Here is a 16865-nt window from a genome sequence, read left to right on the forward strand (position 1 = left end):
ACCCATGTTTTCTGCCAGTACTTTTATGGCTTCCTTTTTTTTTTTTATAGGCAGAGTCTAAGGAATGGATTCAATTTTACCTTTTTCTGTATGACTGTCTGTTATGTCCACAAACTGATGGCAGAACCCACCTTCTATCACTGATTTAGGCAGCTGCCTTTAATGCACTCTCAATCTATGCCCCTGGGCCTGTCTCTGGATTTTCTGTTTTGTTCTGTCAGTGTGCTTGCCTGCTTATAAACCAGTAGCTGACTGTTTCCGTTATAAAGGCTTTATAGTGAAAACAGTTGACTAGTGTCACTTGTAAGTGCTTTCATACGTTACCTGTATACAGCTTCTGTATACGGCATAGCCATCACACCATCGTTACGCGACTTCAGAAACTGAGTTCAAATAAATGAGTGTAATGACTACAAATGCACCTTTCAACATGTGAAAGCTATATATTTTCATTTTGCTGTCGTTTCTCCCTGAAGACGGTATGTGCTCACCCCCCGTGTCCTGAGAAACCACTCTTCCCTTTTTGTGTTAGCTTACATCTTCCCATTTTCAGCAATACCTGGTTGAAATTTTCATACTGTGATTGAGCACCGTCACTTTCAACTCTGTATTCTGCTAATCCTTCTTGGAAAATGCAGACGGTTTAGCTACTCCTGACTCCGTGTGGCCCCCTCCCCGCTCCCAGCTCAGAGAAGGGGGTCCTCTGACATTTAAAGGGTGCACAAGTTGAAAATAATGCTTTTTTTAAAAAAGATGTACGGGGGCGCCTGGGTGGCGCAGTCGGTTAAGCGTCCGACTTCAGCCAGGTCACGATCTCGCGGTCTGTGAGTTCGAGCCCGCGTTGGGCTCTGGGCTGATGGCTCAGAGCCTGGAGCCTGTTTCTGATTCTGTGTCTCCCTCTCTCTGTGCCCCTCCCCCGTTCATGCTCTGTCTCTCTCTGTCCCAAAAATAAAATAAAACGTTGAAAAAAAAAATTAAAAAAAAAAAAAGATGTACAATTTACACATTTGTTACATTTGCACTTGACTCTGACAATATAGAGACAGTAGAATTTGTCACCTGCTTAGCAAGTGTATAATTAATTAGTGTGTGTTAATAACAGTGCCTTCTGTTCCTACGTGGTTTTGTGGCACCTTATGCTGTTTGACCTGGGCCCCTCAATTGCCAGTTCTTGCTCTGCTCTTTTATTCTAGTGATGTCTTCTGCTTTTTGGGTGTGTAGAAGCCTTTGTTCTTGGCCCCTGGTTTCTGTCCTTTTCATTTCGAGAACATTCATGTCAGGGCCTCTGCGCTGCATACTTCCTAGGTCGGGCGATACCCAGCCATAAGCGGGAAATGCAGTCACCCGGATTTAATGCCAAGATGAGGCTGGACCACGTCTTGCTGTCCACGTTCCCACGAGAGTGTGCTGTTCAGAACACGGTTACTTGACGGGAAGTTTCGCAGCATCCTCAGGCTCGCTGTATGCTGGTCCCTCTGGGGGGTTACGTTGGCCAAGTGCCTGGGTGAGTGGCGTGCCAGCACCTGTGCCCTCGGGTTCTTTTCAGCTGGCTGGCTCTCAACACACCGAAAAGTCAGGATAGTGCTAACTGAATTTCCTCCTCCAAAGCTAAGTCCTCATTCCAGATTCTTCATGCTTCCCAGAGCTCTGCACCTCGGGTGTCTCTCCAGCATTTTTTAATGCTGGCTGAATACTTGGGCGATGCAGCTGGTGGGCCAGTTCAGACCGTAATTATGTCCTCTCTGTTACTGTAAAACACTGGAAACGCCAAACCCCGTGCCTTCGGTCCCAAGTTCGTCTACCTCTGGGACAGTAGCAGACGGCTCTTACTGACCGGTTCCGCCTTCTAGCTCTGAGTTTTCTCGGTGGAGTTTTCCGTGTCTCCACTGAACTCCTGACTTCTTACCTGCTTTGGAAAGAGCTGAGATCAAAGGGGCCTCACCAGCCTCAGGAGCAGCCAGCCCTTGGTTGCGCTCTGCAGAGACGTTTTCTGGTTTCTGTCCTGTCCTCCTGTATTCCGCTGTGGCTTTGGGTGTGCTCAGTGCACCAATTTGTTCCCCTTCAGGAAGCATGCTGCTATCGCCCGAGAAACCGCTGGAACCCCAGGCTCCCCTCTCCCAGAAGTCTGTGACCTTGAGTTCGTGAAGTGCAAACATCGCCTCCTACCCGCATCCTAATCTCTGTTTCATTTTAGACTCCACGTGGTCGTGTTAATCCCGAGGCCAACAGCCGCATGGTGGCCCTTGACTCACCTTCTGTCTTGTTCCCACTGAGTCAGATGCCAGGTTCCCTGATTCAGCTCTGGAAGTCACTTCCCCCTCCGTTTTGCCCCAGTGCTGGGCTGACCGAGGCCTCCTTCCTGGTGGTGGGCAGCTGCCTGGCCTCCCCTGGGTCCCGCTCCTTGCACACAGCCCCCGTCCCCACTCCTGCCAGGCTGGCCTTCCGAAGCACCTCTGACGTGTGACAAACACGTTTTGTTACTTACCGCTTTACTGCTCAGCCTGACTACAGCCCGCACGTCCCATTCCAACCCCGACTTGACTTTCCGACAGGGTTCTTCACCCTGTTCTGGCGACACATGCCCTCCCCCACTGCTGCCCCCTGTCCCAGTCACCTTCCTGGTGCAGGCTGCTGTTTGATCGCTGGGCTCTGTCTACACTTGAACTCTGTCAGCACTCAGAAAGCTTTTTACACCTTTCTGTGCCCTGGTCTTTATCTCCTGTGTGGTAATTTTTATTTTACGAATTTCCCTGTACCCCTTCACCACTTGTGAATCCTTGAAACGCTGGTCTATCACTTGGTAGCTATCTCTGTGCTCCATGTAGTAAGAGTTCGCTGAATTGAAATCGCTACTTGGTGTTTGCCCTTTTTTCATATCCACAGTTAATAGGCGAGCTTTCTTCTCTGTGCGTGATGCACTCAGCGAGAGCCACGTATTCTTTTAATGTGTTATATACTCAATTTTATGCTGTTACTAAAAACATTGCAGTGACCATCTTGGTACTTACTAATTGGCGCTAGATTTAAAAGTAGAATCAATTAAAGTGTAAGTGTATACTCAGGGGCGCCTGGGTGGCTCAGTCGGTTGAGTGTCCAACTTCAGCTCAGGTCATGATCTCACAGTTCACAAGTTCGGGCCCCACATCGGGCTCTATGCAGACAGCTCAGAGCCTGGAGCCTGTTTCGGATTCTGTGTCTCCCCCTCTCTCTGCCCCTCCCCCACTTGAGCTCTGTCTCTCTCTGTCTCTCAAAAATAAAGAAAAATAATTAAAAAAAATTTTTCAATAAAACAAAGTGTAAGTGTATATTCAGTTTTGGTAGATAATGCCAAATTATTCTCCACAGTGTGTTTTCCCTATAGCGATACTGGTGTCATCAGTCTGTAACCTTTGGCCAATCTGATGGATAAAAGTTGTTTTTTGACTGCTTTTTTTTTTTTCATTTAAATTTGTGCCCCTGGTTATTAATGAATATGAGAATCTCTTTATGAATTTATCAGCCATTTGTATTTTTTGTATTTTGTGAATTACTAATTTATAGCCTCTCTTTCTGTGTTTAGTCTTTTTCTTTTTTTTTAATGTTTATTTTATTTATTTTTGAGAGAGAGAGAAAGAGAGAGAGTGAGAGTGTGAGGGGGAGTGGAAGAGATAGAGAGAGGGAGAAAGAGAATCCCAAGCAGGCTCCACGCTGTCCGTGCAGAGCCTGATGTGGGGCTCGAACTCACAAACCGTGAGACTATGACCTGAGCTGAAACCAAGAGTCGCACGCTCAACCGGCTGAGCCACCCAGGTGCCCTGAGTTAGTCTTTTTCAAAATGATCTTTGGAGACTTTGAAGGGTCAAAAGGAAATATGTAAGGTCAGAATGGTTTACCTTAGGCAGTTGTAACTCCTTTGTGGGACACATAACACACACACAGTAGGCTTAGTGTGTTATCCTCTTTTTAAAAAAAATAATTTTTTAATATTTCTTTTTTGAGAGAGAGAGTGCAGGTGGGGCAGGGGCAAAGAGAGGGGGACAGAGGATCCAAAGCAGGCCCTCCACTGACAGCAGCGAGCCCAGTATGGGGCTTGAACCCATGAACTGCAAGAGCCTGACCTGAGCCAAAGTTGGACACTCAACCCACTGAGCTACCCAGGCGCCCCAGTGTTCTATCCTCTTGTCAGAGTTTCGGTTCTTGCTACCACTTGCCCAGAGCCCATAAGTAGCATGTTAAGCAGGGCCCAGCAGTGTTCAGAGCAGTGTCGTTCTTCATGGAGGGCCTCAGCGTGTGTCCGTTGAGAGCAGGGCGCATACACCCCTGTGGGTCCTGCGTGATACCCATTTTCAGGAACCGCCTAATTTAGAGGAACAGAGCTATGTCTGTACTTGGTTGGCTGCAGTATGTTTCAGTCTTTGTAACTACAGAAAATTTAGGTGAGTTGACGATTTCATGGGTTTAGGAACTTTGCTCATATGGTATAGTTGAGATATTTCCCCTTGTCCTTAATCTTAAAGCTGTCTCCAGATCTCTTCCTGTGTCTCCCCTGCCCTCTCTCCATCCTGTATAGTAGAAATCATTTGTCGTTTGCAGTAGCAGCTGACGATTTGCAGGCACCAGCATGCTATTTTAAAGGTGTTTTATGTCAACTCATTTGAAAACCAAGTTAAAATGAATTGACTTTCCTTCGTGAATGTATTAATTTTGGTAAACCCAGTATCTGTGGACTGTATATGTGTAGCTCATTTAGAAATGGCTAGTTTGGTGCTTTATGTACAAGACAGATAAGCAGTCATTTGACGTGGAACTTATAAACACTTAACAGCAGTCTGTCTCGAAGTGCAAATCTGGTTCTCTCCCTGCATTGTAGAGTATGTATGTCTAGTAGTAGCCTTCAGCTCTGAGCAGGGCCCGCTCCTTATGGGACACCTTGTGGAGCGCCTGGCACATAGTAGGAGCTCAATAAATATCTGAGTGACAGTGTTCAGTATTCATTTGACAAGGAAGAGCTGTAACTTAGAGATGCAAGCCAGTTGGAAGACTGGATATGAGAGAGAGTTGTGAAGCTGCTTAAATTGTTTGGAGGTAACTTTTTCCCCACAGGTGACGACATGTGCTTTATATACCTTTGTGTGGGTATATGTAAACTTTTTTCAAGTTCATTTTTTAAAATTGTATTTTAAAGAGAGAGAAAGAGAGCTTAAGCAGGGGGAGAGGAACAGAGGGAGAGAGAGAGAATCTCAAGCAGCCTCCACGCTCAGCACAGAGCCCAACACGGGGCTCAGTCCCACCACCCTGGGATCATGACCTGAGCCGAAATCAAGAGTCAGGTGCTCAACCGACTGAGCCACCCAGGCGCCCCTAAGTTCATTTTAAGTTAGAAGTAAATACAAGGTAGACATTCAGGGGGAGGTGGTTTTCTACACAAAAATGAAGCCATGTAGGGGTTTTCACACCTGCAGCGTAGGACATCATCCTTCCTCTCCTGAAACATAACGAAGGAGGGGGTGGTGTGCATTCTGCGTCCAGACACGTCTACGGACAGAAAAAAATGCTGTACTTATTTGGGGGCCCGACTGACCCTTCCTATTTTTGTAGGCATGTTTGCCACGGTTGCCGGTATATCTCAGCGAGCCCCCGTGCACTGGTCGGAGAACGTGATTGGGGCAGCCATCTGCTTCCCGTATGTCATAGCTCTGGATAACGAATTCATCACCGTGCACAGCATGTTGGACCAGCAGCAAAAGCAGACCCTGCCCTTTAAGGAGGGCCACATTCTCCAGGATTTTGAAGGTACCACTTTACACAGAAATCATAATGGAATTTCGTTATCAACCCTCTTGTGACATTTCTACAGTAAACGTTATTAAGGGTCCATCGGAGCCGGGCCTCATGGTAAGTTTGGAAGATGCACAGGTGACGGTGGTGCAGTCTCTGTGCTCCAGGGGCCCCGAGGTTAAAGGGAGACAGATATCTGAACAAATAGCTGCGGCAGTTTAAGAGCTTGATAAACACAAAGCAAGGCCAATTGGGAGAGCAGAGGAGGAATTGTTTCCTGGAAATAATCAGGGAGGGCCTCCTGGAGGAGATGGTATTTGAGCCAAACCTCTGAAGATGAGTAGGAGTCAGCCGAGCAGATTTGGTGTGAAAGAACCTTCAGGTAGAGAGAAAGGTGCCTGCTGAGAGGGAGCCCTGGGCTTCAGGACATGCAGGCAATTCAGTGTCACTGGAGTACATCACGCGTGAGGAGGCCTGGCATGACACCAGGCTGGGGCAGACCCGGGCAGTCGGGAGGGACCTCCCCTCGTGTGCAGCCGTGAGCTGGGCGAAGGATTTATTTTACTTTTCCTAAATTTCATTATGAACATTTTTAAAAAAATTTTTTTTAACGTTTTATTTATTTTTGAGACAGGGAGAGACAGAGCATGAACAGGGGAGGGTCAGAGAGAGGGAGACACAGAATCTGAAACAGGCTCCAGGCTCTGAGCTGTCAGCACAGAACCCGACACGGGGCTCGAACCCACGGACCGCGAGATCATGACCTGAACCGAAGTCGGCCGCTTAACCGACTGAGCCACCCAGGCGCCCCTATTATGAACATTTTTAAATGTACTGAAAAGTTGAAAGAAAAACAAAGTGAGGCACCATGTACCATTGACCTAGACTCAACACTTCTAAACATTTTGCTGAGCTACTTAAAAATAAGTAAAAGACATCATGCCATTTAATCCGAAATACTTCAGTGTGCAATCTCCTAAGAATTAAGGTATTTCCCCATGTAACCACAAAGCCCTTTTCACACCTTAGAAAGTGAGCCATGTTCAGATTTCCCCAGTCGTCCTATGAATGCCTTGTATGATATTTTCTTCAAACCAGGAACTGATCTAGATTTGTATGTTACATGTGCCACTTAAGGGTGTTAGCTCACCAAATATCGCCCTTCCTGTTCTGGATGCTGGGGATATAAACTTACTAAGACTCTCGGCCCCCACATTAAGCATGGCATATCCAGTCGGGGGCCCTGACACATGCATCAGGAGTGCGTGTTTCGTAACAATATCACGGTGCCGTGTACATCGAGTGGCAGAGGCGGGCACGGGGTCACAGGCACATAGAGGCTGCCGACATAACCCACCGTAGGTGCAACCAAGGGGAGACTCCTTGGGAAAGGGGACCCCAGTGCAGAGAAGGGACAGCATCTCCTCTGAGTATGAGAAACGTTACTTCGGCCGTGATATAGAAGGCAAGTAACCTGGACAAGAGAACAGAGTGGAAAGACTTAGGAAGATGTGACAGTAATCCAGGCAAGGAAAGATGAGGCCTTCAGGCAGTGGGGCCAGAATGGAACAGTGGGTTCCCGGGAGAGAAAAGCGGAGGATCAGAGAAGGGTTGGCTGATACCCAGTCATCCTTCAGACAGGAAGAGAAGATCGTTCTGTTGCTTGCTGCGGACAGGTGATGGTTTGCTTCAAGAGCATCTCCAGACGGGAGCGGAACTCAAGGCTTCGGAGCCGGAGCGCAACTTGCTTTGCAGCTCTAGCTTTGTGGACTGTCTGCACCGGGTCTCCCAAGTAAAACGAGGGCGATGGGTGATGGGGTTGGCCACAGGTCAGGTGAACTCACGGGGCTGCAAGGAAATGATTGAGGTCACGCCAAGACCTGGGCGTATTAGGGTGGGAGGTGAGTATGAAGTACGGTTCAGAATGTTGTGTCGTATAATTTTAGTTTCCTATAAACTATCATGGAAAGAAAAGAATTCTTAAAAAACATTTTAGGGGTAGTATATCATAATCTTCACTGATCATTTGCCATAATTGATCTGTACAGCTTCTTTGGGCTTTCTGTTATGTATCTACTCAACTGATTTTACATTTACCCACACTTTTGAATAAACGGCAAAAAAGCCTGTCTCGTACTTTGGAAATGTGGTATTCGTGTCTCTCCCCCCCCCCCCCCCTTTTTCTGACCATTGGCAGTATGTGAAGAAGAAAAGAGAAGCACTGTAATTGATAATTTCTGAAGGGATTCTGTGTTGAGAGAACTGTGATGAAATCAGTCATCAGATCGGTAACGATCCTATTGGGAAGAGCGTGTGTTCTTTCTCTTTCCAACACTTGTTGATTTTTTTCCCAGGAAGAGTGATTGTCGCCACAAGTAAAGGAGTTTACATCTTGGTTCCGTTACCCCTGGAAAAGCAAATACAGGATCTTCTAGCAAGCCGTCGAGTGGAAGAGGCTTTGGTTTTAGCCAAAGGAGCCCGGAGGAACATTCCAAAAGAAAAATTTCAGGTTTGTAATTAGCTGGTTACAAGAAAGCATGCCTCCAAGCCACCGGTTAAGAAACACTCAGATTTCATTAACGTACGTCGGCCCTCCCGATGCACCGCAAGATTGCTTTCGTATCTGTTAGTTTACTTCCTCAGCCCGTTCACATCATACAGATATGGAGGCAAGTTGCAGTCGGACAGCTGGACCAAGGTCTCACTGCTAACAGAGGCCGAGTAATTCCTGTGTCTGACGTATATAACACGTTGTGTTTCTAGTCAACTTTCTTCTTCTGTGGGCCTTCAGAGAGGGGTCGGGGGATAGTTCTCATAAAGGGTAACGACGTCAGCTTCATTTGTCTCCTAATTTAGAATTTGTGTTTGTTGGGATGGGGTTCAATTTTAAAAGTTTAGATTTATCTAAACTATAGGAAAAGCTTTGTGAGCCATGCTCTTAAACTACCTAAGACTGCAGAAATCCATCTGGTTAATTTCCATACAAGGACACTTTTAATGCCCTTGAGGCACCAGCTTTAATGTGGTTGGTATGATAAATAAAACCAATCCAAGGATCATAAGGTATTCTTACATCCAGTGGAATCAGGTTCCCTAAAAATTGCTTCTCGGTCAGTCGTTAGTTAGTTCACATTACTCTACATATTTGAAAATAGTGAAACATGGTAGGGTGTGGGTGTGCTTCATTGAATATGGAAACTGATCATGAAAAGTTCTCATGACTTAATCATGATCCCTTGATGGTTACCCAGCAGTCAGATTTCCACATGACTAAGTGATTGTTGTGGAGTGAAGTAATGCCTTCTGGCCTCAATTGCTTTATGCTGTCAAATGAAAGAAGACCAGACGTGTAATTTATGGTTATGGGTATGAAAGAGAGCTTTTTTTTTTTTTTTTTTTTTTGCGTATAGTGGACATATAATGCTATGTTACTTTTAGGTGTACAGCATAGGGATTCAGCTTCTCTAAATGTTATGCTGTGCTCACCAAAGTGAAGAGGCTGTCTTTTCTATGTTGAAAGATTGATGAACCTTCCCTCTTTATTCCCGACTTTTTAAAATTTCAGTCCAAGTTAGTTAACATATATAGAATTTAGTGATTCATCGCTTACATATAACACCCAGTGCTCATCCCAACAGGTGCCCTCCTTAAATGCCCATCACCCATTGAGGCCATCCATCAGCCCTCTCAGTTTGTTCTCTTATATTTAAGAGTCTCTTATGGTTTGCCTCCTTCTCTGTTTTTATCTTTTCCTTCCCTTCCCTTCCCATATGTTCATCTGTTTTGTTTCTTACAATCCACATATGAGTGGAATCGTATATTTGTCTCTCTCTGACTGACTTATTTCGCTTAGGATAATACATTCTAGTTTCATCCACTTTGTTGTAAATGGCAAGATTTCATTGTTTTTGACCACCAAGTAATATTCCATAGTATACATATACTAAATTCTTTATCCATTCATCAGTTGATGGACATTTGGGCTCTTTCCATAATTTGATGATTGTTGATAACACTCCTTTGGATAAATACCTACTCGTGCAATTACTGGGTTGTAGGGTAGTTCTCTTTTTAATTTTTTGAGGAACTTCCATACTGTTTTCCAGAGTGGCTGCACCAGTTTGCATTCCAACCAACAGTGCCAAAGGGCTCCCTTTTGGGGCACGTGGGTGGCTCAGCCGGTTAAGTGTCTGGCTTTTGATCTCGGCTCAGGTCATGATCTCACAGTGTGTTTGAGCCCCACATTGGGCTCTGTGCCGACAGTGTGGAGCCTGCCTGGGATTCTCTCTCTCCCTCTCTCTCTCTCTGCCCCTCCTCCACTCTCTCTATCTCAAAATGAAAAAATAAATAAACAGCTTCATAGTTTACCAAAAAAGGGGGAGGCTCCCCTTTCTACACACCCTCGCCAATATCTGTTGTTTCCTGAGTTGTTCATTTTAGCCATTCTGACAGGTGGGAGGTGACATTGTGGTTTTGATTTATATTTCCCTGATGATGAATGACGCTTAGCCTCTTTTCATGTGCCTATTGGCCATGTGCATGTCTTCTTTGGAAAAGTGTCTGTTCATGTCTTCTGCCCATTTCTTCACTGGATTATTTGGTTTTTTGCGTGTTGAGTGTGATCAGTTCTTTACAGATTTTGGATACTAACTTAATATCTTCTCCCATTCCGTCAGTTGCCTTTTGATTTTGTTGATGGTTTCCTTCCCTGTGTTCCTGATTTTTGAAAGTGAGACCAATCTCCTAGTGTTCAGCAGGGGGCAGCAGAGGCAAAAAGAAGAGAGCTCTTCAGTTCAGGACTGGTGCTGTGCTGAGTATACTTGCCTCTGCAGCCTGTGCATCAGCTCCTGGTGGGGTGGCCGGGCTAAGAAGGGTCAGGATCAGACCTCCGGAGACTCTGAGGCCTGCCCCTGCCCTGCTTGCTCTCGGCCCCGTGAGCTGCCCCAGTGGACATGTTGGGTGTCTAGGTGGGCCACACATCGGGGTGCCCCCTCTTTGCATACACACATGTGCACACGTTAAGTGTGCAGTATTTTCTTATGGAAAGGTGCAGTGTTCTTTGTGTGATATTTTCTCCCTCGCCTCTCCTTTCACCAAGTAGCGATGTCCAGTCGATATTTGGCTCATATTAGTCATCGTCTTGCTCGGGTGTCATCCGAGTGTCATCTTAGTTTCTCATTTGGAGTTTTTTCCTTTCTAACATGCTCCCTGCTGTCTCCTGGTTGCTGCAACCTTGTATATCCAGACCTGGAAATACACCTTCAGAATGATCTCGAATTCACCCCATATTCCCCATTGTCTGTTGCTACTGCTGACATGCAGACCCTTCTCCTATTTTGTCTGAATTATTTTAACTGCCTCCTTTGTGTGTGTGTGTGTGTGTGTGTGTGTGTGTTTGGTCCATACTCCATGCCACTGTGGGAATGATCTTTTTGAAATACAGACTCCTTTGCCCAGAGTGCTCCAGTGGGCACCTCATCCACACTTTTTTTTTCTTCCCCTTTTAAAGAGAGCACATGTGTGAGTAGGGGGCAGTGGGCAGAGAGACAGAGGGAGAGAGAATCCCAAGCAGGCTTCACGTTCAGTGCAGAGCCCTACGTGGGGCTTGATCCCACGAGCCTGGGATCATGACCTGAGCTGAAACTAAGAGTCAGATGCTTAACCGACTGAGCCACGCAGGTGCCCCTCATCCGCACCCTTGAAGCGCCCGTGGTCTGGCCCGACCCACTTCCATGAACCAGCATTCTGCCTGAAAGGGTAGAGGGGGCAAGGGAGCCAACAGCTCTTGAGCCCTTCAGCATGCAAACACTCAGTGAGGCATTTCAAAACATTTTTAATTCTCGAAACGATTTAGAAGTAATCCACACCGCTGTCCAAAGACGGGAGGCAGGACAGCTGAGATGGTTTCGTGTGTGACACCAATCTGGTTGCATCAGCGCTGGCCCCCTAAAACAGTGCTTCACCCTGCGTGCTTTCACACACCTCTGCTTTCTCCTTTGCCTGACTTAGTATTTATGCTCGTGTCCATTACTGGGGTGCACGTCCATACTCGACAGTAAGATTCTCTCTCCATCTCTGCCCCTCCCCTGCTCGCTCTCTCTCTCTCTCTCTCTCTCTCTCTCATTTAAAAAAATAAATAAAAAAAAATAGCATGTCAGTTTTGTGTCACTGACTTCTGAACTAGGGAGGGATTTATCAAGAAGTTTAACTCTGGGACCGGGATTAAAAGAAGAGTGCTTCTAGAGATCCCGAAGGGCAAGAGTTTAGATCTTTAAGAAAGTCAGGTTTAGGGGTGCCTGGGTGGCTCAGTTGGTTAAGTGTCCAACTTTGGCTGAGGTCATGATCTCACGGTTGGTGGTTCGAGTCCCGTGTCCGGTTCTGTGCGGACAGCTCAGAGCCTGCGGTGAGCTTTGGATCCGTGTGTCCCCTCACTCTCTGCCCCTCCCCCACTTGTGCTCTGTCTCTCAAAAATAAACATTAAAAAAATTAAAAAGGAAAAAGAAAGCCATGTTTAAATTATAGTAAAGTTTAAGACGTCATAAAGAAAGCAGCAGTAAGGAGACCTTATATTATGGACGAAGGCTTGTGCCAGAAAGTTCTCTTTTTTTTTTTTAATTTTTTTTTCAACGTTTATTTATTTTTGGGACAGAGAGAGACAGAGCATGAATGGGGGAGGGGCAGAGAGAGAGGGAGACACAGAATCGGAAACAGGCTCCAGGCTCTGAGCCATCAGAGCCTGATGCGGGGCTCGAACTCCCGGACCGCGAGATCGTGACCTGGCTGAAGTCGGATGCTTAACCGACTGCGCCACCCAGGCGCCCCCAGAAAGTTCTCTTGATTTGTGTTGTGTGCTATGGATAGTATTCATAATTAAGGTTGAACTCCTGATACTTGTGTTTTTTGTTTTTGTTTTTTCTATTTCACCTGAAACTCTTCGAGTATGTCTCTTTAAGAGACAAAATGTTGGGGCGCCTGGGTGGCTCGGTCGGTTAAGCGTCCGACTTCGGCTCAGGTCATGATCTCACGGTCCGTGAGTTCGAGCCCCGCATCGGGCTCTGTGCTGACAGCTCAGAGCCTGGAGCCTGTTTCAGATTCTGTGTCCCTCTCTCTCTCTGCCCCTCCCCTGTTCATGCTCTGTCTCTCTCTGTCTCAGAAATAAATAAACGTTAAAAAAAAAAAAAAAAAAGAAAAAAGAAAAGAGACAAAATGTCCCCTTTGAAATATAAACACTGCACGGTCTGCAGAACTCCTTGAAGTCATAACAAAGTCCTTTATGGAACGATGTCCCATCGACATTGACATTTCCCCAGTTGTCCCATAAGTGCTTATGTCCCACCATTATTTCTTTCCCTGGCCCCTCCCCCCTCCCCCCCCCCCCCCCCCCCCCGCCAGGCTGTGTGGTCAGGTGACTGTGCCTGAGCCACCTGGGAGGGTCCTGTCCTCCAATTGCCGCCACATCTTTCATATATGTGCCCAGGGCCCTTTGTTCCATTTGCCTTTTGTTTCCTAGGGATTGCTTTTGGAAATTTAATTTTGTCTCAGAATTATGTAAAATATTTCCCTAATTCAGAAGTCAGATCAACCGAAGTCCATTTAAAGGAAGCTATATTCTTCCCTGTCTTTTGGTGTGAAACTTGCAAATTTTGTTCTAACGGTGACTGTAACAGTATTTACTTTACAAAAGCCTTTTGCTTTTCTCTTTTTCTTGCTGGGGGGAGCTCCTGCTGTCTGCTGGTTGCCCACTTTGAGCAGCTTTTGGAAATAGCTGGTAACCTCTTAGCACCTTCCCCTTCTCTCCCCCAGCATCTGTGTTCAGGTAGCATCCCTCTATTCCCAGCGGGTCAGCGAGCATATTGCACTTCGGTTTCATCTCCCCATTTCCCCCTCATGTTCGATGGTCGTATTTTCTCTACTGTCTCTTTCAAAGCCTACAGCCGTCTACTGTCTCCTGTATCTTTATCTGTCTTCGTTGAGGGGAGGTGTGTACCAATCGCTCACCAACACGTTTCATGCTGCTGATTCTCCAGTCTTCTGGTGTTTTGAAGCGATCGATCCTCCGGGAGATATCTCAGGATAAGCACGTGGGAACACCGTCCCAGAGACTCTGCATGTTGGTTAACAGTTCACCTGCAGCCTTTATGCTTGCAGGCCAGCGAGGCTGGATAGAAAACGTTTGACTCACACTATCTTTCAATGAGGAACTGAAATGAACTCCACCATTACTTTTCGGCATAAAGCATCGGCGAATATTGGGTGACAGTCTGAATTCCTTTCCCTTCTGGGACTTGGTCCTTTGCCTCGAATGCCCAGAGAAGTCTTTCCTTGTCTTTAAAGCTCAGTTTCTCATCGTTGGCACTTACTGGCACATTGGATCTGGCCATGGCCCCTTCCACTGCCATCCGCAGATGGCCTGCCAGGCTTTCGGTGGTTCCTGATAGTGGCTTGGGGACTCTGGCTTCTGTGGCCCCACAGCCTCTTTTCCTCTCTGCTTCTCCCCACAGTTTCTAACACCACCCAGTTCCCGTAGTTGGGTGGTGACTTCTCCGCAGCGGCTCGCGCTTTTGGGTTTGTGGGTACGCCGTGTGCCACTCCGTGCTGTTATAAATGTTGTCAGTGAGTTTCTGGTTTTGCTGTCCCAGCTGTTTTTGTGTGTTTGTTTTTAACTCATGGTAAAATACACGTCAACATAGAAATTACCATCCTAACCAGTTTTAAGTTTACAGGTCAGTGGGCTTAGGTACGTTGGGCAGCCGTCACCACCAGGCATCTCCAGAACATCTTCTCCTCTTACAGAACTGAAACTCTGTCCTCATTAAGCACTAACTCCCCCTCCCTCTCCCCGCGGCAACTCCATGATTTCTGTGTCTATGATTGTGGCCATCCCACGCCCCTCGTGTAAGTGGAGTCATGCAGGACTTGTCCTTTTGTGCCTGGGCTTACTTAGCGTGGTGTCCTCAAGGCTCTTCCATGGCATAGTGCCTACATGTCAGAATTTCCTTCCCCTTTGAGGCTGAGTCATACGTTCCATTGTATATATGTACCGCAGTTTACTTATCCATCATCCACTGGTGGACACGTGGGTTGCCTCCACCTTTTGGCTGTTGTGAGCTGCTATGAAGTAATTGTTCTGTTTTTATGCAGAGGCTGCAAGGTTAAAAGGACAGCCTTGCCACTCTCTTCCCAGATACCTTGGTTCTGGAACATTCTAAAGTGATTTTTTGAAATTTAATAAATTTACATGCATGCACATCCACTCATAAACATGTTCTGCATGGCAAAGCCTACTATACATGAATGAAAAACACGAGTTTTTGCAGTATTTGCAGTTTGAAGCACAGAAGGTAGGCTCGTTTCTCTAAAATGTCAGGACCTCCTTCAACATATAAATAAGAAAAACATGAATAGCCCAATGGAAAAATGAGTATGAACGGATATTTCCTAGAAAATGAAATCAGCTGTCTTACAAATGTATGAAAAGATGTGTTGTCTCACTCATACGGAGATGTGCAAATTAAAAGTTCACTAATGCATTTTTCACTCAGATTGTTAAAGACCAGAGGGTTTGATGAGCCCTCATTGAGGGTGTGCGGAACTGGGCCCTCGTATGTATCACTTCTGAGAATGTGAATTGAAGTGGCCTCTGCAGGAGGGCACTTTGATGATATCTGTCCAAGTTACATGGTACCGTTCTCCTAGAGGGGTATTCCACGGATCTAATCACAAAAACGCAAAATAACCAGTGTAGAAGACTTCGTTCTCACATTGTTTGTTCAAAACAAAACAAAACAAAAAAACAACCAACCAGATGCTGCCAGTGGAGGAGTTGTTGGGTCGCGCGGGCTGTTGGGGTGCCACAGAGCCAGGAACGAGAACCAGGCACTTTGTGTGTCGAGGCAGAAGGATGTCTAAACACAGGGCAGACAGATGGCACTACTAAATTGGGGGAAAGGGTTTGCTCATAAATACCTAACACGTTTCTGTGTAGCTGCCCGAGAAATCGATAGCATCAATGACCTCTGGGGAGCTGCTGGGTGGGGGCTGCAGTAGGAAGGAGACTCTCCAGAAAGCCCCTTCGAATGTTTTCAAATTTGAGCCATATGACTGTATCACATACATTGTAAATCCTAAAATATACAGCAGAAAAAAAATACATGCATGTGTTTAAAGAAAGAAAAAATTGACGAGCAAGTCGGCTTTTGCCCCCAGAACGTCATTTTCCTTCCTAAAGAGCCTTATTATTTCTTAGTGTATCCTTCGCGAGGGTTTGGACCTGTGCTTTGGGTAGATTTCCTAATGCATGATGAGTTCCTCAGGCCTCCCGCCCCCTGGCCCCGCCCTCACTGCCCCGCCCCCCTGGCCCCGCCATCCCCACCTTTGGAACTGACCACTTTTCCTGCTCTGCATGCATATCCATTGCACAGCTGCCTTCTGGACCAGGGTTTCCAGTTTGCATTTTCTCCAGACCCTTGCTCTGGGACAGCGATGGGTGTGGGGTGGAAGAGGTTCTGTTTTACAAGTTCACATTAATTGGGTTCCTTCCTTCCTTCCTTCCTTTCTTTCTTTTCCCTTTCTTATCCCTACACCAGACCAAGCCAGCCAGGTATTTAATGGTGTTTCTTAACTGGAGGATTTCTCAGAGCTTTTACTATACTAATATCTATTTTGATCCCTAAGTAGGCATATATCATATATTTTTATTATTGTCTTTCTGTGAATTCCCAAAAAGGGATATATGTAAAGTATGTTATTTTATACATTATGTATTTGTATTATATATGCAGGTGTGGGCATGTATGTGTGTATATATATGGCATGTAAGTCCTTTTTAGGTATATATTTTACATATCAACATTAGGTACATATTAGGTATATTAGGTATACGTTAGGTATACATTAGGTATACATTAGGTATATATTTTACATATCAACATTTACTACACACACACACGCACACATATATATGTATACACACATACACACATCTGTTTCCAAGCTTAATCAGGATGGATTGCCTTTTTTTTTTTAATGTTTATTTATTTTGAGAGAGACAGACACAGAGTGTGAGTGGGGGAATGCAGAGAGAGAGGGAGATACAGAATTTGAAGCAG

General features: G+C 45.9%; 1 protein-coding gene across 6 annotated transcripts in view; it reads left to right on the top strand.

Moving 5' to 3' along the window:
- The window catches only part of TGFBRAP1 (transforming growth factor beta receptor associated protein 1), a 63530-nt gene that overhangs the window by 25442 nt on the left and 21223 nt on the right, over window positions 1–16865 (top strand). For all 6 annotated transcript variants that reach the window (XM_047853976.1, XM_047853981.1, XM_047853980.1 and 3 more), the window contains 2 exons: window positions 5578–5772; window positions 8112–8266. In XM_047853976.1, the coding sequence (XP_047709932.1) occupies window positions 5578–5772; window positions 8112–8266 (350 nt within the window). The remainder of the gene's footprint in view (window positions 1–5577; window positions 5773–8111; window positions 8267–16865) is intronic.

The sequence above is a fragment of the Prionailurus viverrinus genome, chromosome A3 (genome assembly GCF_022837055.1).
Source record: "Prionailurus viverrinus isolate Anna chromosome A3, UM_Priviv_1.0, whole genome shotgun sequence".
Taxonomy (NCBI): Eukaryota; Metazoa; Chordata; class Mammalia; order Carnivora; family Felidae; genus Prionailurus; species Prionailurus viverrinus.